This window comes from Lichenostomus cassidix, chromosome 1 (assembly GCF_008360975.1).
Source record: "Lichenostomus cassidix isolate B80296 chromosome 1, HeHo_3.0, whole genome shotgun sequence".
NCBI lineage: Eukaryota > Metazoa > Chordata > Aves > Passeriformes > Meliphagidae > Lichenostomus > Lichenostomus cassidix.
Genome location: NC_139479.1, coordinates 825,039 through 846,245, shown reverse-complemented (window position 1 = coordinate 846,245; position 21,207 = coordinate 825,039). Strand labels below are relative to the sequence as shown.

Sequence of the window (21,207 nt, the reverse complement as noted above, 5' to 3'; positions counted from 1 at the left end):
CATAATTCCCAGAAGATTTATGAAGTTATTAGAACTTGCACTGGGTAACTGCAATCCTGCCTGCATCTCCTCACCAGAAACACAGGAATCCCTACAGAATCTGTCCATACCTGAAGGCCACACGCAAAACTTACTTAAAAACCATTAAATATTGCACCTTGCAGTTCACAGGCCAGCCCATAACCTGGTGCTTGGGAATTGGAAATTGGAATATAAATTGAAAAAAATGTATTTTTACAGCTAGAATAAGATGCTATATCACCATAAGGAGATCATGATTAACATAGTTTTGTGTTGAATTTGTGACTGACACGAAATTAGCTCTTCTGTTTTCAGATCAGTCATTTGAACACTTAAGATACAAGCAGTAAATTTCCAAACCACAGCCAAAAGTGTTAAATTGTATCACAATATAAAGACTGCCATAGAGAGAGCCCTCCCAAACTCACCTTGACCTTTGAAAGCTGAAAGTGCAGCTGCCTTCATCCAGCCTCAGCTAACTGGGCAGCTGAGGCAGTTCAGGCTGTGCAGACACAGCTGAATTCCCTGCCCAGCAGCCAAGGTTGGATCTCTCCTTCACAGTTCAGCTGGGAGGGCAAGGAACAAAAAGACCATGTGTGCTTGGCAGGATGAGCATCAGGCAGAAAACAAGAGATCCCTTTTCTCCTTCCCCCCAAGATGGGTGGGTGCTCTTTTGCAAACATACAACCAGACACCATTTAAACATTTTTCTCATATACTGGTTCTAAGGACTCAGAGAGATTTGAAAGTACCGTCAGAAAAGAGTAAAAGTTCTTGTTTCCCCAAAGCAGCCCTGCAGGATCCAGAGGGATGCTGGAAAACCTGGAGTCCACACTCCCAGCATGTGTGATCCCAGCACAGGATGGTTTGGGTTGGAGGGATGTTAAAGTTCATCCCATCCCACCCCTGCCATGGCAGGGACACCTTCCACTGTCCCAGGCTGCTCCAAGCCCCAGTGTCCAGCCTGGCCTTGGACACTGCCAGGGATCCAGGGGCAGCCACAGCTTCTCTGGGAATTCCATCCCAGTCCCTCCCCACCCTGCCAGGGAACAATTCCTTCCCAATATCCCATCCAGCCCTGCCCTCTGGCAGTTTGGATTATTTCACAGGAATATTAAAATGCTGCAAATATTATTGAGTTCTGTATGGAAGTATAGAAACCCACATGCTCCACAGGAGGTTCATTCTGAGTCTTTCAGAGAGGTCCCAGCCATTGCAGGTGGCTCCACGGGAACCCTCCTTCAGGAACCACAGGCTTAAATCCAGGTGTTCTGTGTATTCTGAAAGACCATCAATACCTGTTTCCTAAAAACCATGCATTTATATGGAGCAAGTGAAATTGTACCTTGAGAAGATGCAAAGCTAATCCCCTGTCCAGTCATTTACAGCCAATTAGTCATGCCCAGGGCTAGATCCTTCAAAGACATGGAGGCAGAGAATCCCCATGGAAATCTAAAGGATCAAAATACAAAGGAAAACCTGAACTTTTGATACAATGGGTCTTCAGTGAATTAATTCCACAGTGTCATCAGGATTTGCTAATCTACATTATTAGCAGCAGTATATTTACCTGTAATATAGAATATACCATCAGGCTCTTGATTTTCCAGGATTACCATCCCAAAAAACCTTACTTTTATAAATTCACAGGATTGAGAGGTCAGCTCTGACAACTGTGGGCACACACAACCATGAGGGACAGGGCAGGGAAAGGATATTGGAAATTACTGTGGAAGCGAAACACACAGCACAGACTGAGGATCCAGACAATCATGAGTAGTTCAGAATTCCAGACATGCACTTCACCAACAGTTTATGAAAAGCTGACTTCACAGAGAAAAGATGTCCACTTAGACACTAACAGTAATTAATTCAGCTACCTTAAAAACAACACATGAAAAAGGAAAATATAATATCCAACACATATAAGTTTGATAAGAGAAAACCAAGCCAAGGAGGTATTATGTCACTTAAGTTTTCTGTGTTTTCACTGATTGCAATAAAGGGAATGCTGTAAAAATGCACCTTTTGCATCAAAAATAGAATAGCCTTTCTTCCTGGGAATGCCCAAGGATACCTCTCTTCACTCCTTCCCACTCAGTCTTATTTAATTTCTATTAAATAGAAATTTTCTATTCTGGTCAAGAAACTGATTCTCTGGAGGGCACAGACAATGCACTGTTTGCATAGGAGAGATTTGTGTCTAATTACTATCAGTAATTAGTGCTTTCCTACAGCTAGAGCTGGAATTTCTCAGTCAGGAACCTGACCATGTCTAGCCCTGCCATGCACAGAGCAGAGAGAGGGATTCATTCCAGACAGGTGGATCCATTAGACACCTCCACACGCCCTCCAAAACCTCACACTGCTTGTTTGTTGTATGAAAAACTGGCAAATACTGTTATAAATCCTTCCATCTACAGTTCAAATCCCAACACATGCCTACAGCGACAACGCCACCCAAAAAATAATCAGTGGAATTGAGCCTATGCTTTTTAAATCACACAAAGTGCACTTTTTTAAAAGAGGGTAACTCCTTGTGCCACAGATCCCACAGAGGTTTTAGCACCTCACAGTGAGGTTTTCTGTGCCCAAGTCATTTATCATCAGATCTCAGCCTGGACCCCATTTCTGATTGTCCACCACCCCACCCCCCCAATTTCATGCTTGGCAAGTAAAAACAAAACCAAGTTGCTGCAGAGGGGGCATCCCAAGTTCAGCAGCTGTGTCCAACACAACAGCAACGAGCACTCAAAGCTCCCAGCATACAACAGGAGCCAAGGCATTATTGGGTTATTTTATGGTAAAAAGAAACCAAAACCCTCACTTTCTCTTTGGTTTCAAGTAGACCAACTCTGAGCCACCCCCACCTGACATGTGCCCCTCAAACCAATCTGCTGATGGTTTATGCTGCTCTGTTATTGCACACAGCACAGGGAAATGTTTGTAGTTGGGAACTCCTGATCACAGAATCCCACACTGGTTTGGGATGGAGGGACATTAAAGCCCATCCAGTGCCACCCCAGCCATGGCAGGGACACCTTCCACTGTCCCAGGCTGCTCCAAGCCCCAGTGTCCAGCCTGGCCTTGGACACTGCCAGGGATCCAGGGGCAGCCACAGCTTCTCTGGGAATTCTATCCCAGGGCCTTCCCAGCCTCACAGAAAAGGATTTCTTACAGAAAACTTCCATCCCACTGATCTCCCCATTCCTCAACCCATTTCCCTTAACTTTATTTTTCTTTTTTCGACTAACATTATTCTATTCCTCTCTTCCCTGGTGTTATTCTACTAAAAGCTAAAATTACAATCCCTGATTACAGTACAAAGACAGACCAGAAAAGGCTATTCAACATCATAATTTAGAGTTATTTCGTTACTGGATTCACATTCTTTCCTGAATCCAAATCTACCCTAATTGCATGATTAGAGGCATTAAGGAAAGTGCACCAAACAGCAGCAAGAGATGGAACAGGCAGTGCAGGTCATGGCTTTGAGACCCCAATTCTTACTTTATCTAAGGACCAGGACACAGACGAAAATTATCAAGCAAACACAGCTATTCTGCAAAGGATTTCATGTGTAATGAAAGACAGTGGGATATTCTAGATGGAACACAGGAACTGAAAGAATGGAGTGTGGTTTGTGAAGCAGCAAATGCATGGAGCAGCCCACTCAGCTCCAGGGAAGTCTGAGCCTCAGACACTGGAGAAACTGTTCGGAAACCGCTGGTCTGCACGAAACATGACCCCTGTCAGGCTGCCAAAAGCAGGGAGGGCACAGCAGGGCTTATCACGCAGGCTGGAGTGGCTCAGCCTGCTGGGATTTACAGTGATGGCTGCACTGCCCGAGCCGCGAGGGAACGGAAAGAACGCAGCAGTTTGCTCCACCTGCACTCGGGATGCAGTTAGGACACCTGCTCAACAGCCACAGGCAGGTACTGCCCTCCTGCACCTGGGAATGCAGAGGCATGCAAGGCTCCTCCTCCCACATCTCAGGCCTTCAGGCAGAGCTCTGGGCATGCAGCGCGGAAATTTCAAAAGAGAAAGGAGAAATTGTTATCAATTCACTGGTATAAACTATCACAGAATCACGGAATATGCTGAGCTGGAAGGACCCCCAGGATCATCCAGTGCCACCCATCCCCAGACCCCCAACACTCCCAGCCTGGGCATCCCTGGCAGTGCTGTCCAAAGGCTCCTGGAGCTCTGGCAGCCTCAGGCTGTGCCCATTCCCTGGGGAGCCTGGGCAGTGCCAGCACCCTCTGGGGGAACAACCTTTCCTGAGCTCCAGCCTGAGCTGCCCTGGCCCAGCTCCAGCTGCTCTCTGGGTCCTAAGGAAGTTTCCTGTGTAAGAGAACATCACCAGGTCATATTCAGCAAGGAAAGTTACAGGTGACTACAACAAAAGGCAAAAGACAGAAGGAAAGACAGTGTGGAATAACACTCTCCAGAGCCATCAGCACCCAGAATCAGTCTGCCTTTCAATCTTAAGAAAATGCATCCATTAGGAGCTTGACTCCATTATATATTTAGTTAATATCCACAGCTATTGCCTTAAATATCTATTGCCCTACAAGCTCTAAATAAAAAGCACTTTGGAACCCTGCAGGGGAAGAGGTAGAGAAGAACAAAATTATTTCTTGTTTTAATGAGGACCACACTATCCCACCTGGAATGATGGGTGGCTTACTAGTACGAAATATTTACTAAACAATACTCGCTGATGAGCCATGGAAGTGTTTTCCCTTCATGCAGCAGAGAAAGATAGAATTCACAGAAAACGTTTCTCACAAGCAAATCCCATATTTCACCCCAAATGAAGCAGCTGCTGAACCAGAACAAAAGACATCCACAAGGAATAGATCATCCCCAGAGCTGTGTGCTCACCCGAGGCAGAGGCACACACAGGCACACAGCCCCAGCCACAGACCGACTGCCTTTCCCGACAACATCCCCTCCTTCAGCGGTGCGCACCGCCAAGCCGTGAGGGATGGCACTGCCCAGGCATGGCGTTCCCAGGGAATGGCATTCCCAACGGCTGGCTCTCCTCAGGGATGGCATTCCCCCCGAACGGCTCTGCTCCTTGCCGTGCCTCAGGGCGCAGCGAGCAGCGGGAGCAAGGTGACGGAAGGCGCAGAAGGAACCCCGCGGCGGTACCGCCACACGGTATGGCAGCAGCCGGCCCGAGCGAGGGGCGCAGCATCACTGCCCGCTCGCCGCGGCTCCGCTCCCGAGGGAGGCGAGCAGGAGGACGCGGGCCCTGGCACCGCGACACGCCCGGGCACCGTGAGGGGCTGAGCAGCCGCTGCCCCCCCGCCGGCCTGGGCTGAACCGCCGCCGCTCGCAGCCCGCGCCCCCCGCTGCCCCCGTCCCGCCGGGCCGTACCTCATGTCTGCGCGGGCCCTACTCACGGCCCCGGCCGCGGCCAGGGCACCGAGGGGCCGGAGGGGCCGGAGCGGCGCCCGCCGCCGCCTCCGCCGGACGCGCCATCGCCGCCCTCGCCCCGTCTGAGGGGAGGGGGGAGGAGCCCCTCGCGGCCGCCGTACTGACGCGCGGCCGCTGCCCCCGCGTGACGGACAGGGCTCTGCGCCAATCAGAGAGCGGAAAAGCGGAAAAGCCCCGCCCCCTCCTGCCAATCAGGACTCTGACAGACCCTGCTGACGCGAGATCTCCGCCCGCCCCCCCGTCTGACGGGCAGGGAAAACCACCAATCAGAGACCGGAACTGACGCATGCCCCGCCTCCCCGACCAATCATGGCTCTGCCAGGCTGAGGGGCTCAGCGCTCGGGGAGCGGTGAGGGAATGGCCGCGCTCCCTCCTCGCCTCCTGTGGGAGAGTCGAAGAGTCCTCTATCGTGCATACGGTGTTAATTCATGAGGCAATTGCAGGCGGCGCCTCCTCCCTCTCCCTGCGATGTCCCAGAGCTTGCGCCGGGCGCTGTAGCCTCCCTCCTCTTCTCCCGGAATGACTGACAGCCTCGTTGACCAATCGCATCTCCGCTTGCACGCCGAGCGGCGGCCGCCGTAGCCAATCGGTGACGCGCGCGGGGCGGTCGGAGGCTGTGATTGGTTGTGGGGCGGGAGGCAGCGCTGAGGGCGAGGCGGAAGTGAGGCGGTGTCATGGCAACCGCGGGCGCGTCGGGGCGGCGGGGAGTCCCGCGGAGCCGCAGGCCCTGAGGGTCAGCCCGGGCTGTGGGAGCCTCTCGGGGCGGGGCGGGTCTCTCGGAGCCCCTGAGGGTCAGCCCGGGCTGTGGGAGCCCCTCGGGGCGGGCGGGGTCTCTCGCAGCCCTTGTCGCGGGCCCGACATGCGGGGTGTCTGGGGGTGATCCCTCAGAGATTAGTGCTGCAATAATGGCTGCATGATTTCCTGCCTCTCTGCTCCCTGCTTTCCGTTTTCCTTGTTAATTCAGTTTTCTTGGGGTTTTTTTTTACCTTTCTAAAAGGTTCCTGTTGGTTGAGGACACACGCCGAGCCGGGAGAGGAGAGCAGAAACCCGAGTGGTGATTTTTGGTGAAGTCACACGTAAGGTTCGCTGTATTCCTGGACAGGAATTGTCTGCATTCCCTGTATTCCCTTTGCACTGCCTCTGAACCGTGTGGCGCGGTGGCAAAGAGCCCCTCTGGTGCATCGGGCACCCTTCAGTAAATGCTGTGTCATTTGGTGATGTTTTGCTGTACACACATCAGCGACTGAAGGGATTCTCCAGGAGAGCTGCAGAGGGACTGGGGACAAGGGCTGGAGGGACAGGACACAGGGAATGGCTTCCCAGTGCCAGAGGGCAGGGATGGATGGGATATTGGGAATTAGGAATTGTTCCCTGGCAGGGTGGGGAGGCCCTGGGATGGAATTCCCAGAGAAGCTGTGGCTGCCCCTGGATCCCTGGCAGTGTCCAAGGCCAGGCTGGACATTGGGGCTTGGAGCAGCCTGGGACAGTGAAGGTGTCCCTGCCATGGCTGGGGTGGCACTGGATGGGCTTCAAGGTCCCTCCCAACCCAAACCATTCTGGGATTCTGTGATCCTCAGTCCTGTGGATTTTCCCTGCTCTGGCCAAATGTGTTGATCTGGTCTAGAACTTCTGTTTCACAAAGACTCAGACTGCCTGCAAACAATGGCTGTATTTCTTATAGAGTGTTCTAATTTAATTTAATAGTGCTTTAACTCCTCGTTTGCCTTACAGGCACTGCAGATGTCACAGTTTGGTTGCTGTGTTTTTCAGGTCACTATGAAGGCCTTGTATGGTCAGCAGAATTCTCCTGGAGAGGAAATGACATTTGTGTTCCAGGAAAGAGTGAGTTCCCATCAGAACAGCTCTGTTAATCAGGCAGTGGGAGAGGAGGGTTTGGCTGAAGCACAAAAATCTTCTGCAGGCTTGGGAAAGCACTGGTAGGATTCTTGTACTCAAAGGCAGGGAAAGGAGGTGTATTTTATCATCAGGCAGCACTTGCCAAGACCAGTGCTGGATTTTTCTGCAGTTTTGGTGCCCAAACTTTACAAACAGGCTTTGCTGGCATGAAAAATGAGCCCTGGGTGCACATCTCCTGGTTGGATTTGCTGATCACTGGAAAAGTAGAAATAGAACTTGAAAAAATTATCAGATTTGGGGTAAGAATACCAGTTCCTACTGGGGTTGTTTCTTTGAAATCATTTGGACTGGAATATTGACTTAAGTGGCTTTGTCAGGATTTGTGCCTCAGATTAAGGGAATAAAAACCTCAGCAGAAAAATAATGTCAGTCTCTGTTGAGGTTTAGTAAGGCCTAGTGGTCAGTTTGCTATAATATAATATAATATAATATAATATAATATAATATAATATAAATAATGATGAGTAAGGTCTAGTGACCAGTTTGCAATAATACTATAATAATATAATACTATCATGGTGATAATGATAATAATTCTTATAATACAGGTGTACTCACAATGGTGTGGCAAACCCCTCTTTATTGAAAAACCTGTCTGCTCTGCCTGCAAAACAATCTAAAAAGTGGAAAAGTGTTTTCAGGAGCTGGAGAAGCTCCTGTCAGCACAGCCATTGTCTAATGTAACAACTCTAAATCTGCCCTAGGAGAACCTTCCTCCCACCAGAGACCACGATGTGAAAGTGCAGGTCAGAGCCTGTGCCCTGAGCTGGGTGGATACAAAGGTATTTTGGTGTTTTCTTGGTGTTTTCTGACAGCTGGGGGTGTTTGTGGTTTCCATGGCACAAGCTGAGGCTGTGGCTTTACAGCTGAGAGCAAGCACAGGACTGGGGTGGGGTTCTTGCACATCTCTGAATAAAAAGCATCTGGAATTTGGTTCCTAATTTCTGGAGGCAGATCAACTGTCAGGTGTGAGTTGTCTTGCAGTAAATCCCTTTTATCCTCCTCTGCACTCTAAGTCCCAGTTTGGCTTGGCTGGTGATAACACCCTGCTTTTATTTTTTTAATATCCTTCTCAATTTAAATACAGAATTCAGTGCCATGGTCTGTTATTGACTGAGGAATGTGTGCACTTCTCTCCCTGAATAACATTTTGGTAAAGTCCCACCCTTACTGTGATGATTCAGCACTGTAAGATGATAATACATATACAAATGTAGAGCCTTAGCCAGAATGTTGTAAACATTGTTTTCGTTTAGCTCCTGTCAGAAATTAAACTGAAGAAGGAACTTGTGCCTGTTGGGCGAGAAATTTCAGGAGTTGTGCTGGAAGGTGAGTGAATGTCATTGCCCAGGGAGGGGAGGGAGCAGGGATTACAGTCAGAACAAAAAAACTCCTCTTTGGACACTTCAGGAGCAGGAAATCTTTGCTTCCTTGCCTGCTCTCCCAGTGCTGCAGTGGTGCCTGCCCTGAGCTGGAGTGTCCAGCCTGGCTCACCTGGGTGAACTTGAATGGAGCCATTTGAGTATGAGGTGAAAAGTGTAGGGAATTAAACATTTGGGCTTGGTATCTGTAATCACTTTTTTTTTTTTTAAATTAGAAATGTAGCTCTTTAGTTTTGTGAGCTAGTGATAACCAGTGCTTCCAAATGCACATCCCATTCCATTTATAAATATTTATCTTCTTCCCTTCTTTCCTCCTTTTCACCTCATGAGTTGGGAGCAAGGTGACCTTTTTCCAGCCAGATGATGAAGTGGTGGGTAAGTTAATCAACTGACACAATCAGTCATCTTTTTGTAATGAATGACCGAGGTTAGAATAATAGGTAAAGCTAAATTAACCATGTATTTTCAAAATTAAACTGCTGTCACATGAATAAACTTATAAATGGGAATTCTGTTCTAAGAGTGTTCTCTTAGGATTTGAAATACAATGTTGTGTTAACCACCAAAATGTGAATTATGCCTTAGGAGAGAAATTTCTTAGGGACATTCTTTCACACATGTTCATATTTTGTGTCCTGAATTAAAGGATTAGAGGATGACTGAAATGCTGAAAGTAGGACAGAGCTGTGTTTGGAGATTGTGGTCTTTCTTGCATTATTCCCTCAGTGCACAAGAGCTGCTCCTACAGACTGATTATTGCCTGGATAAACCCTGGAGGCAGCTGCAGGTGTGCACAAGCACAGTTTGAATGGGAATTATGAAAGACTGGACATAGCAGCCAAATTTGCTGAGCACTGCAAGGCAAAGCCCTTTAGTCTAAATGGAGTGTAAGATTTGGATAGGAGAGAGAAGAAAATAATGGTTTTCCCTGGGAGGGAGGGGACATTAATTCAGGAGATGGAGCAGATGCCAGAAGCTCCTCTTCAGGAATCTCCTTCTGTGGCTAGTGAAGGTAAAAAGCTCAGATATCACCAATGGAGTTCTTTCTTTTTCTGCCTACTCTGTTTGCTTTCTCTGCCTTCCCTGAGTAGTTCGGTTTTCCTGCACTTCCTTTTTCCTATTCCTGCTTTTTAGCACTTCCACATTTCTGCATGTTCTTCCTCTGCTTCTTTCTGTGCCTTTGTTGCTGCTTTTGCAAACCACACGTTCAGGAATTGGGGTGGGAAAGGAGAGGGACTGTGGTTTGGCTGCTCCATGCCTCAGATCTCTCCTCCATGAGCCATGGGGACACTCAGAGTGTGGAATGAGTTCAGACATCACCAGACAAAAATGACACCTGCCAGTACCAAAAAGCTGTCCTCATTCTTCCTCCCTCAATCCCAAAATGCTGTAGAAGCACCTCTGGAACTGCCTTGTGCCCACAGACACAACCTGGCCAGGTTCTCTCACCTGTCCTAAACCTGCCAAGAGGGGACTCAACCCAGACCAAGTGGGACCAGGGAATTCCTTGGGAGACTGCTTTGGTTGGAATGATTGCTTGTGTGAAATTCAAGGTCTGTGTTCCTTTTCTTTTCAGGAATTTTGCCCCTGGATTCTGAGGAGTCTGGTGTCTGTGAAGTTATCCTGGTTCACGAACACTATTTGGGTGTGTAGATCATGTATTTTACTAATAATTGTTTTTACTCTATCTGTAGGCTTTGGTTTAGCTTTTCTAACAGGGAGCCTGTTACCTTGGACCTCTGGGCACACTCCTTCCATTCCAACAATCCAGCATTCCAGCTGCTCCACCAAGTCACAGAAGTTTGAACACTCAGTGCTCACCATTTCACAGCTTCATATTTGGCCTAAACCACACAAGCTGACTCTGTTTTTTTTTTCCTTTTCCTTTTTTCTATTCCTTTCCTTTTTTTTTTTCCCTTCTAACTTCCCATTTTGTTGCTTCATTGTCGTACTTTTTCCTAACCTGTCAAAATATTTAATGAGAAACTTGCTTTTTTCCTCCCTGTGACTCAGTCCAGCAATATCACTTGAGACCAGACTAACAGATGGGATGAAATAAGCAGACTGGACCTGGAGAAAGGAATTTTCAGGGATGATGATCAGGGAAAGCCTAGTATTAAAACATTGTTTTCAGTTATTGTGAGCTTCTAGTTTTCCCTTTCTGGGCAGAGATTGCTTTAATGAGTAGGATACTAAATGTGGAGTCCTTGTCTTACTTCCAACAGTTTGTTACCCTGAGAAGCTATTCTGTTGCTCAAAATTTGCTCTTCCCAAAGAATCTGTGGCTGCCCCTGGATCCCTGGCAGTGTCCAAGGCCAGGTTGGACATTGGGGTTTGGAGCAGCCTGGGACAGTGGAAGGTGTCCCTGCCATGGCTGGGGTGGCACTGGATGGGATTTAAGATCCCTTTCAACCCAAACCAGTCTGGGATTCTAAACCAGTTTGTGTTGTGTTTCTGTGACTGCCCATGAATTCCAGCTGTGTAGTTCTGAGGTGGCTCCTTTACACTTGGTTATACCAAAATGGAATCCCTACTTTAATTGTGTGAAATATGATCAAATATCCTCTCAGTGGTTTCTCAATACATGAGAGGCAAACAGGAGTCACTGATGTTGACCCATTTGCAGGTTTAGCCTTCCTGACTTGCTGTGACAGATTTTGCAGAATAACCCCAGGGATTTTCTGGGTGTTTTCCTTTGTTTGTGTGTGTGTTTGTTTGTCCCCCTCAGTTCACAAGCCAGAGAAGGTGTGTTGGGTGGAGGCTGCAGGCACAGTCCGGGATGGACTCCGAGCATACACAGCCCTGCACTACCTGTCCCACGTGGCTCCTGGCACTGCTGTCCTCATCCTGGATGGAGCAAGTGTGGGTATCACAATGCCACTGACACATTCCCTCTGCACACAGCCCCTGCAGTTCTCTCTGCACTCACTGCTCCTGGATTTGCAGGAAAGGCTCTCCCACGTGAGATCCTTGAGCCAGGAATAGTGTCCTGCCTGGAGTGTGAGGAGAGGGAGGATGTTCTGGGGTTCTGCAATGACACTGTTTTGTCCTGAGTCCTCAGGGATAACTGCAGGAGAGTGCCTTACGTTTTTATTCCTTTCCCACCTCTGCCTTTGAACTTTTCTTGGATACGAATCATTGGATTTGCATCCCTGCAGTTCTTATTGCTAATGAAGGTGTGGGGCTGCCTCAGCCAAGGCTCTGTAAACACAGCTGGGACAATTTTCCTTGGAGCATTTCTTCCTTCAAGCTCCAAGTTCCAACTGCAGTGAATGTGGCTGTGGTAATTAAAGTAGAATCTGAGCTATTTTGTTGGAGACAAGAGCCAGTTAAGGACTAAAAGTTTTCCCAGTTACCAAAGAGTAGTTTTGGCCTCAGGACAGAAGCAGATCTGTGAATATTCACTTCTTGGTTCAGCTGTGTTTTATTGCAGGAGTAAATTCATTTCTGGGTACTCTCCTGAGTGCCCTTTGCAATATAATTGTTCTTAAACAAAATCAAATTGTTGCTGAAAATTAATGAATTAATTTGATATTCCCTTCTCAGCCATTTGGTACCATTGCCATCCAGTTGGCTCAACACAGAGGGGCCAAAGTCATCTCCACTGCCCACAGCCTGGAGGACAAGCAGTACCTGGAGAGACTCAGACCTACTGGGGGTGAGTTTTATCCTTCAATGCTAAAGTTTGTCCTAAAGAATGCTGCAAATATTTTTTTCTGTCTGGTCTAGAGACTTATTTCAGTAAATATGAAATACAAATTGATAAACAGTCTAATTAAATAGTTTTCAGATTTATTCTGTACTCCACAGGTATTTAATTTCTGGTTTAGGTGTATTTAATGGCATATTTATCCTCCATTTAAGTTGTAATGACTGGCAGTGCTTTCCAGCAGTGCTGAGTGCTGGCTTTTGGCCTAAGTGCTCAGGAAATCTTTCCATTTGATGCACTCACTGCTTGCTGTGGGCAGAGGGAAGGATTGCTGAGTCACCAGTAATCCGTGCCAGAGCTCACACACCTGACAGGCACTACTCAGCAGCCTCATTACTCCTAGCAGGGTTTTGGCAAGTTTCAGGTACTGCTGGAGCTGCACATCCACAGGTTTTGCAATTTCCTTTTTTCTAGAGGAGCTTGGCCTCACACCCAACACTTGCATTCTTCCCTGACTTCTTCCCTTACTTCTCTTTGATACTTAAATTTTGGGGTCTTTTTCTCTGAGAGTAACCTGAGAAAATACTCTGTGTAAGAGCTTTTCTGATCAACATTTCGATGGTGTTTTGTGGAGGAGAGTGGAATATTCCTTTATTCAGAAAGTTTTAAAATAAAGGATGGCTTGTCAAGTCTGGCTGGATTGCAGCAAAAGGTTAAAACTGGTGCCTGCTATTTCCTCCTGCAAATACCAGGTGCTGCAGTGTAATCCCCAGCAGGTTTATTAACTCTGGGTTTTGTTGCAATTTGACAAAAAAGCCCCTATTTTTTCCTAATTTCAGGAGCCTTTTTTTCTGTCTCTGTGTTTATATATTGTACTGCACTAGTAGACATGACAGACATCAGAACTGGAGGATTTTTGGGAATGCTGTTGCTATGCAGAGCCTTGTTACACCAGCTGTTACAGGGCCAAAGAGGCAATGGGAAAAAACTAAAATTTCCTTTTGTAATATTTTATGGATATGTTCTGCTAATTATATGAAAAATTAATGAGCTAATAAAGAACTTGTCACTTTTATTGTCCCAGTCCTGAGCTACTTTTTACAGCATTTTTAAGTTCTGTGAATGTTAAGATCAAATAGATTCTAAGCAACCCAAGCTCCAAGTGGCTCCTTGTGTCTGTGGGTGGAGAAATTTCAGTTTTGTGCTGTTCAGTGGGTTTTTGGTTAGTTTTTGGCAAAGTTTTCAGTGAGCAGCAGTTTGTGTTATCATTGTTGAGCATATTGAGCTGCTTCCTGGAATGGCTGAGGGGGAAAAATGAAAACTGCAACTTTGCTTCAAATAAAGAAATAGAACCTGGGTACAGAATTAAAAAGAGAAACAGTCTGAGTGCAAAAGCAAAAAAGTGTTCAGCCTTTTTGGTTTGTCTGTTAATCAATGGGATTCCAGTGCCTGAAGTAGAAGTTCCTGGTAATGTTTTGGGATCTGTATTCAGGATGGGGCTTTTTTTTTGTCTTCAGTAATCTCTAGAGTAAAAATTATAATAGAATGAAGGAGGGGATTTTAACATATTTTGACATTTTCATGCTTGTGTTTCAGACTGGAGCCAGAATATTCCATAAATAATGGGATGAGTTTCTGTTAGAGAACCCAAAGAAAAGTATCTACACATACACAGATATTTCTTCTGTTTCCTAGGGCACCTCCTGCTTTTTTTTTAGTTTGGTCTGTGAGATTTTTTTCTGTGCCACCAGTGCTGAGCTCTCAGGGGATGCCTCTGTTTAGAACCCACCAGTGATGTCCTGGCTCTCCTGAGCAGTCAATAAACCACCAGCACATCCTCTTAAACTTCAAGGGTTTAAACTTTGCAGCTGAGCTTCCTGGGGGAGAGCAAACTCTGGGAACAGGCTGTGCAATCCTGGTGTTTCTGTGCCACCCAGCAATGGGGGAAGAGAGAAGCTGAAGTGTTGCCAGTCAGAAAAATGTTACTTTGGAAGTTGTGCAAGGCACAGCAGAAAAAACTGAACTGTTTTACAAATGTTGTGTGAGAAATGTACAAATGCCGAAGGATTATGGAAAATTATATTGCAATTTGTTGCTTGGCCTTTTCCACAGTGGTGAGAAACTTTTCCAGCATTTTTTAGGAAGGAAGTTCACCAGGATTTTGATAAGTACTGTTTGAACTATTTTATTGAGCTAAGAAACAAAACTGGACATAATTCTTAACAGAAATGAAAAAAATAGTCAAACTGGTGAAACTCTAGCCTTTCTATTTGATAGTCAGGCTTTGGGGCTATGAAACCAGAATTATTTTCAAAAAGTGAAATTATTTGCAGAAATAGTACCATGTAAAATTGTCCCATTAAGAAAAACCTTTTAACTTCATCATTGAAGAAATGAAAAAGGATATTGTGAGGGTTTATTTGCATAAGGGCAATGTGGCTATCATTAATTAATTATTTATTATGTCATCTTTATTAAATTATGACCGTATGCTCTCTCTAGTGAAGTCATTTGACTTCAGTGAAAAAAAACCAGAGGGAATGACTTAGGATTTGAATGCATCCTATGATCTGATTGGGGATTTGAAGGGACAAAAAGACACAAACCCCAAAGCCATTATTGATAATTTGTTAATACCCTTAATGACCAGTTCCTTGTAATTTTTCTTCCCTCCCTCCTTCCTTCCTTCTCCCCTGCTGCTGGGATCACATTCCAGAAGGAACCCGGCAGCCCTTGGTGGGTAAGTACAGCTCAGAGCTCAGGCCAGCAGCCTCTGCAATTGGGCCTCCAAATCTGTTTGATGTTCTTTCAGTTATCATTTTGCCATGAAGTCTTTGGCCTGTTTAGTTTTTAAATGTTTGTTCTACCTCATAATGATGAAACAAAAGTGAAACCTGTAGCTGCTCCTCCTCTGCCCTTGTTGTTATTGTTATAATATTAATAATGGCTTTTACCTGAAAGAGGGCAGGGAGAGATGGGATATTGAGGGGAAATCCTTCCCTGGGAGGGTGGGGAGGGATGGGGTAGAATTCCCAGAGAAGTTGTGGCTGCCCCTGGATCCCTGGCAGTGTCCAAGGCCAGGTTGGACATTGGGGCTTGGAGCAGCCTGGGACAGTGGAAGGTGTCCCTGCCATGGCAGGGGTGGCACTGGATGGGCTTTAAGGTTCCTCCCAACCCAAAGCATTCCATGATTTTCTCATTTCTGATTCTGTGGTTTATCTTTATAATCAGCCATAAATATGGCATCACAGACACATGACAGGAAAATGTGTTGTTGGCTTTCAGTTCAGCAATATTTCAAGAGCAGTTGTTAATTCTTTCATCTGAACATTTAATTAAAGACCCAGAGAACCAGGACTTGGTAGTTTTGGATAACAACAGCAAAGAATGAACTTAGAGAAGGATTTCTAATCTTAGAGTGCCACATTTTATCCTTTTGGGCCAAGGAGTTGAGAATGCAGAATTGAACTTCTGCATTCGTATTTTTCTGTGTTGATCTTGCACTGTGTTGGGAAAAAAACCCACCAGGTTTTTTGGGTGTAGCTGCAAAGCTGTGTGTGGTACCTGCAGAGACCACAAAGCACATGTGCTGCTCAGAATCTGAACTGTCGTTCTGGAGTGTCTAAACTCATTTTTGAGAATCTAAACTCCATGACTCTCAGCTGGGTTTGTGTTGGAGTTAACCCCTTCCTGCTCTGGCAGCTCGAGTGATCGATGTGTCCCACGGCAAGATTGATGTGGCTGAGAGCTGCCTGGAGGAGACGGGCGGGCTGGGCGTGGACATCGTGCTGGACGCTGGAGGTACTCCTGCTTCCTGGGGAATTCCCTGGGCTTCATTCCACACAGCTCCTGGATCACCCACCAGCACAGGCAGCTCTTAGTGCTCCTGCAGGAGCTCCTGCTTCCTGGGGAATTCCCTGGGCTTCATTCCACACAGCTCCTGGATCACCCACCAGCACAGGCAGCTCTTAGTCAGCTGCTAAATGGGGCTGAAACCTTCCTCTGTTTCAAACTGAATATAAGAAAATGTGTTTAAAGAGTAGAGCTGTGATGTTGTTGTTTATGGTGCATAAATTGGATACAAAAATTAACCCAAATGAACAGCACTGTCACCCTGTGCAGCTGTACGACTGTATTGTAAACCAGCTCTGATCTGGTTACTATTGAAGTTACTCTGAAGTTACTATTCAGAGTAAGATAAATAAAATTTATAAATAAAATGTTACTACATATTGTTACACTATGTATTATGTATTTATTACTATTCTTATATATGTTATATATTGTAACATATTGCCACTTTATGTTAATATATAATAGTATATAAATATATAATGGTGTAAGAATATATAGTAAGATATAAATATATGATTTATTTATATAATATATATAAATATGTTTTCTATATTTCACATAATATATAAATATATTTCTTTATTATATAAATATTTAAATTATCTATTATTTTATATATACTATATTTTCTAGTGTATTATATATTGTATATATTATATACTATGTTATATATAGTACATGTTATGTATATTTTATACATTTCATATATTATATATCATGGATAGTGTATTATATATGTTATTATGTTATATACCATACAATATAGGCTATATTACTAGTCTATATTATTATAAATATAAAGAAAATATTACTCTGAATAGTAACTTCAGAGTTACTATAAAATATTTCTCTGAAGAACACATATAAAATATTCAGAGTATAAATAAAATAATAAATTCAGAGTTTTCAACGATTTTTAGCTGAAATAACCGAAGGACTTAGAGTTCCACTGAGATGTGTGGATATAAACACATATTGAATTTTCTACATTTTCTTCCAAGCTCAAAAGAATTTCTTCTCCTCCCCAGTGAGGTTATACAGTGCTGAAGATGAACCACCTTCCAAATGCCAGCTGCTGCCTCACAAGCACGACATCATCACCCTGCTGGGGGTTGGGGGGCACTGGATAACGATGGAGAAAAACCTGCAGGTAAAGGGAGCAGTGTGTCCCACAGAATACAGAGATACAGAAAAATGTCATTTATACCTGTTGGTGTTACAAGTTTCCTCAGTTTTACAGTGGACATGGGGTGGTTTTCTGTTTGGTTTAAACATCTCTATAAAATAACCATTTCACCTTTATTTTGGAACAGAAAAATGTAACTAAATAATATTTTTCTTCCGTTTGCTTCAGCTGGATCCTCCAGACAGCCATTCCCTGTTCCTCAAGGGAGCCACAGTGTCCTTCCTGAACGATGAGATCTGGAACTTGTCCAATGTGCAGCAGGGGAAATATCTCTATATCCTTTGGTGGTCCCGTGGAATTGCCACTCCTCACAGGAGTGAAAATACAACAGGGAAATCCCTCTGAGAGGTTTCTTCTGCTCAGTGCTGCAACTCAGCTGAAAGGTGGGGCTAAAGTATAAGAGACACTCAGGTTTTAAGGTATTTTCTGCATTTCTTTTGAATGTATCATGGAATCCCAGATTGGTTTGGGTTGGGAATGACCTTGAATGCCATCCCATCCAATGTCATCTCCTGTCCTGGCAGGGACACCTTCCACTGTCCCAGGTTGCTCCAAGCCCCAGTGTCCAACCTGGCCTTGAAAATCTCTCTACAAGCTTCATTAAAAGTAGTGAGGCAGAACACCCATTCTGGGGAAAAAAAAAGCAGTATTTTGGTTCAATATTGAACCAATTACTGGAAGATTTGATTCTATAAGTTTTTCTTTTATGCAAGTGACATTTTGGATTTTTGTTGTTGTTGTTCTTTTGAGCATTAGATGCATGTAACTCTGAACTTAATGCACTCAGGCTCACAGCAGAAGTTGAAGTGTTTTGGCTTCCTAACCTTTGCTTATCTGCAATGTACAGAAATGTTATGTACATAAAATATGTTGATTTGTTTTGTACCTAAAATCTGTGGTGGGACAATGTGAGCTGGGAAAAGGTAAAGGAATGTCTCCTACATTTGGGCTGATGCAGTGAGCTCCCTGGGCAGGACATTTTCAGTCTCATAAGTTTTGGGTGCTTTTGGCTTTAGAAACTTGTGTATCCTGTGAAATTCTGAAAAAATCGGAAAAAATCACAAATTAATCATTTTTTAAGAAAACTTTAGCTTCAAATATCAACCTGAGTACCCCTAAAATGACAGATGAACCTTATTGTTTGAGTTTCATACAAAGACTGAATACAGCCCCATGTGTTGTGCTGTCTTGGCTCTCGGGCATTAACTCACTGACTCCTCACATGGGAGTGATGCTCCAAGAATTTCCACCCTCTGCTGTGTTCCCAACTTTATTTTGGTTTTTTATCAGGTGCCTGGATGAATAGTCACAACAGCTACCTGGTCCCAAAATCTGTTCTCTTCATTTTGCACAGAAAATGCCATTGATTAATTGATTAATGACTGATTGATGTTGTACTAGTGGAGGCTGCACCTGTATTTCATATTGAAATACTGAATATTTTCATAGTGAAATAACTGAAATATTCCATATTTCATTTCTGCATCCTATTTCAGGAAATGAGGTTTCTGATCTAGAAACAAGTGCAAAAACCTGATCTAAAGCCTGGAGTTGAGATTCATTTTCATTTTGCCTGCTGGGTTCCTATCAGTACAGGGCTCTGACCAGCAAACATGATTGTAAAGCAATTTCTCTCCAGCTCTGTTGTTCCTTAACAGTCCCCTTGGATACCCATCCTAGAAGATATCATGGAGAAATTATCAAGTAGTGTTTTCAGGTGAGAGATGTGGGGTTTTGGTGGATTTTTATATTCAGCATTGTAAGTAGAAAACTCTTGCCAGCAGTAACACTGCTGAGCAGAGTTTCAGTAGATAGGGAGACTCCAATAATAAGCTGGGAATGGAAGATCCTTTCCCTTAAAGCAGGATAACAATTGCTGTTCAGCAAAACCCTCCCCACCACCCCTTTTTTTCCCCTGCAAAAAGGACATCTTTCAATTCACTTGTAGGTCCTGTTTGCCTTGGGGCTTTTCCTTTCTGTGCCCTGGAGCAAAGCTATAAAACTGTTACTTTGTTTGGGGAGGGAGGTTGACACAGTGAAAGTAAAGTCTGTCCTGTGATATTCACGTTGGTCTGAGAGTGCTCACCAGACACTTTTTACTGTTTCATTTTAGGCCTCAGCTGGATGAACCGATCCCATTGTACGAAGCCAAAGTTTCTATGGAAATAGTTCAGAAGAATCAAGCAAGAAAAAGACAAGTCATCCAGTTCTGACACACAACTTCCTGATTTCTGAGCCTGGGGAAGATAAAGAAATGTAATGTATTTGTGCAGTAAATCAGTGTGTGCTTGCAGGCAGCTCTGTAAACAGAATTTAAACATCTTTTGTACCTCAGCACGAATGGTGTCTGAAGCTTCTGTGACTTTAGGTTTTTTTAATTCCCTTGAGCAGAATGTTCCCATCAGCAGCTTCTAAAGAAGCAGCCTTGACATAAAAATCTTGTCTGTCCTGCCCCAGTTACAAATGTCAGAAACATCTACAGGCAAACTCAGTTGCTGTTGGTTTTCAACCCTAAGAAATTAAAGGGGGAAAATGATATTTTTATTAGGCTTTCTTTCTCTAGCCTCTACTAGTAGTTACCTTAATAGTTACTTTTTGCTTTTGAGTGCACTGACACCAAATGCTACACTTAAAGACCTTTATCCACATTTAAAATTGTTACTTAGTTGAAGGACAGGCAAAGCTATCCAGGTTGACAAGGATGCCAGAAGCAGGAGTTTCCCCCAGCTCATTCCCTTCATTTCAGCACTAAGACAGTAAACCTGGTGACTCCAGAGCCCACAAGCTGATGGCATTGTGAGTCAGATGTTTGAGGCACTTTATGTAGCTTCTTACCTTTGATATCTCCCTGTACTGTGCACTTCCTCTCTTTAAACCTCAGCACATAGTTGAGGATTTTAACCTTATCCATTATTGTGGCCCATCTGCAAGGCAGCAGTGGGGAAGGAACTGCATTTTCCTTTCCTCAAGTCTTGTGCCTTCCTAGTTGCTCTGATTCAAGAGCAAAAATACGTTTTTCTTTTTCAGCTGTGCTGCTCATTTTCACTGTGGATGGCTCAAACCATGAAAACAGGCACTTCAAACCAGTGTGAGTGTGAGGAGTGGGAAAATTTGAGTGAAACAATTATCCAGAACCACACTTGATCTGTCTCCTCTCACTGGACTCGGAGCAGGCTCTGGATAAATGATGCACGGCAAGCCTGTGAAATCAGGATGAACTCTGATTTTACTCCTCATGTGCTGCAATGCAGCCTCAGAAAGGAGCGATGCTTTTGTGCTCATGTACACACACAGGGCTGAAGCCACATGGGAATCCTCCGGGACTTCCACAGCCATTCTGAAGCCTTGTGCCCAGCTGGTGATTTTCCCCTGATGTTGCTCAGTTTTGCTTCAAGGTTTCCAAAATAAGGATGACATGAAACAAATTTAAAAGTTTAAAAAGACAAAAACAAGGAGTGACAGAACAGTGTAAGTTTTTCAGAGCATAGTTTCTCTTGTATTAAATCTTTTGTCAGTAGAGATGTTGCTCCTAACCACCTTTTTATGCCTTTTGAACAACATGTATTTCTAATACTTTCTTTTTAGCATTTGTTATGTGTTTTGAACCCCATGTACAGCAGACAAGTGCCATCAGAAGTAGTTTTCTATCCCAAATAGACTAAAAAAGCAGTTTCTTTCTCCCGAAGAGACCGAGCCCCGTGTGTTTGGTGCCCCATGGCACAGCCCTGCCCCGCTATGGCACAGGCATTGAG

At 44.7% G+C, this 21,207-nt stretch overlaps 2 protein-coding genes across 16 annotated transcripts in view; one reads left to right on the top strand and one right to left on the bottom strand.

Moving 5' to 3' along the window:
- ITSN1 (intersectin 1) overlaps positions 1-5,565 on the bottom strand; it is a 100,776-nt gene extending 95,211 nt beyond the window's left edge. For 4 of the 9 annotated variants that reach the window (XM_085073247.1, XM_085073754.1, XM_085073665.1 and 1 more), the window contains exon 1: positions 5,407-5,565. The gene's annotated coding sequence lies outside the window, so the exon portion shown is untranslated. Of the gene's footprint in view, positions 1-449; positions 564-1,366; positions 1,474-5,406 lie in introns of those variants that run through there. The other 5 variants (XM_085073328.1, XM_085073418.1, XM_085073837.1 and 2 more) reach the window with 4 other exon arrangements.
- A 234-nt stretch (positions 5,566-5,799) lies between these two features.
- CRYZL1 (crystallin zeta like 1) lies at positions 5,800-20,972 on the top strand. 7 transcript variants are annotated; one of them, XM_085074481.1, is made up of 15 exons: positions 5,800-5,886; positions 6,464-6,547; positions 7,237-7,308; positions 8,088-8,165; positions 8,640-8,712; positions 9,096-9,140; positions 10,342-10,410; positions 11,494-11,627; positions 12,312-12,423; positions 15,131-15,154; positions 16,117-16,215; positions 17,271-17,419; positions 17,624-17,729; positions 19,127-19,172; positions 19,569-19,792. In XM_085074481.1, exons 3-15 carry the CDS (start codon positions 7,243-7,245, stop codon positions 19,666-19,668), a joined length of 1,101 nt encoding a protein of 366 aa, XP_084930607.1. In that variant the 5' UTR covers positions 5,800-5,886; positions 6,464-6,547; positions 7,237-7,242; the 3' UTR covers positions 19,669-19,792. The 7 variants fall into 7 exon arrangements, with proteins under 7 accessions (XP_084930607.1, XP_084930851.1, XP_084930688.1 ...); XM_085074562.1 differs by lacking the exon at positions 5,800-5,886 and adding an exon at positions 20,483-20,972 and having other exon boundaries at positions 6,138-6,547; positions 19,569-19,711; XM_085074725.1 differs by lacking the exon at positions 5,800-5,886 and having other exon boundaries at positions 6,136-6,547; positions 15,134-15,154.
- Positions 20,973-21,207: the final 235 nt, after the last annotated feature.

Excerpts from the sequence above, each read along its gene's own strand:
- CRYZL1 (XM_085074562.1), top strand. The coding sequence starts at position 7,243 with ATGAAGGCCTTGTATGGTCAGCAGAATTCTCCTGGAGAGGAAATGACA. Across the intron at positions 9,141-10,341 it reads GCCAGATGATGAAGTGGTGG|GAATTTTGCCCCTGGATTCT; the intron begins GTAAGTTAATCA and ends TTTTCTTTTCAG. Across the intron at positions 11,628-12,311 it reads TCATCCTGGATGGAGCAAGT|CCATTTGGTACCATTGCCAT; the intron begins GTGGGTATCACA and ends TTCCCTTCTCAG.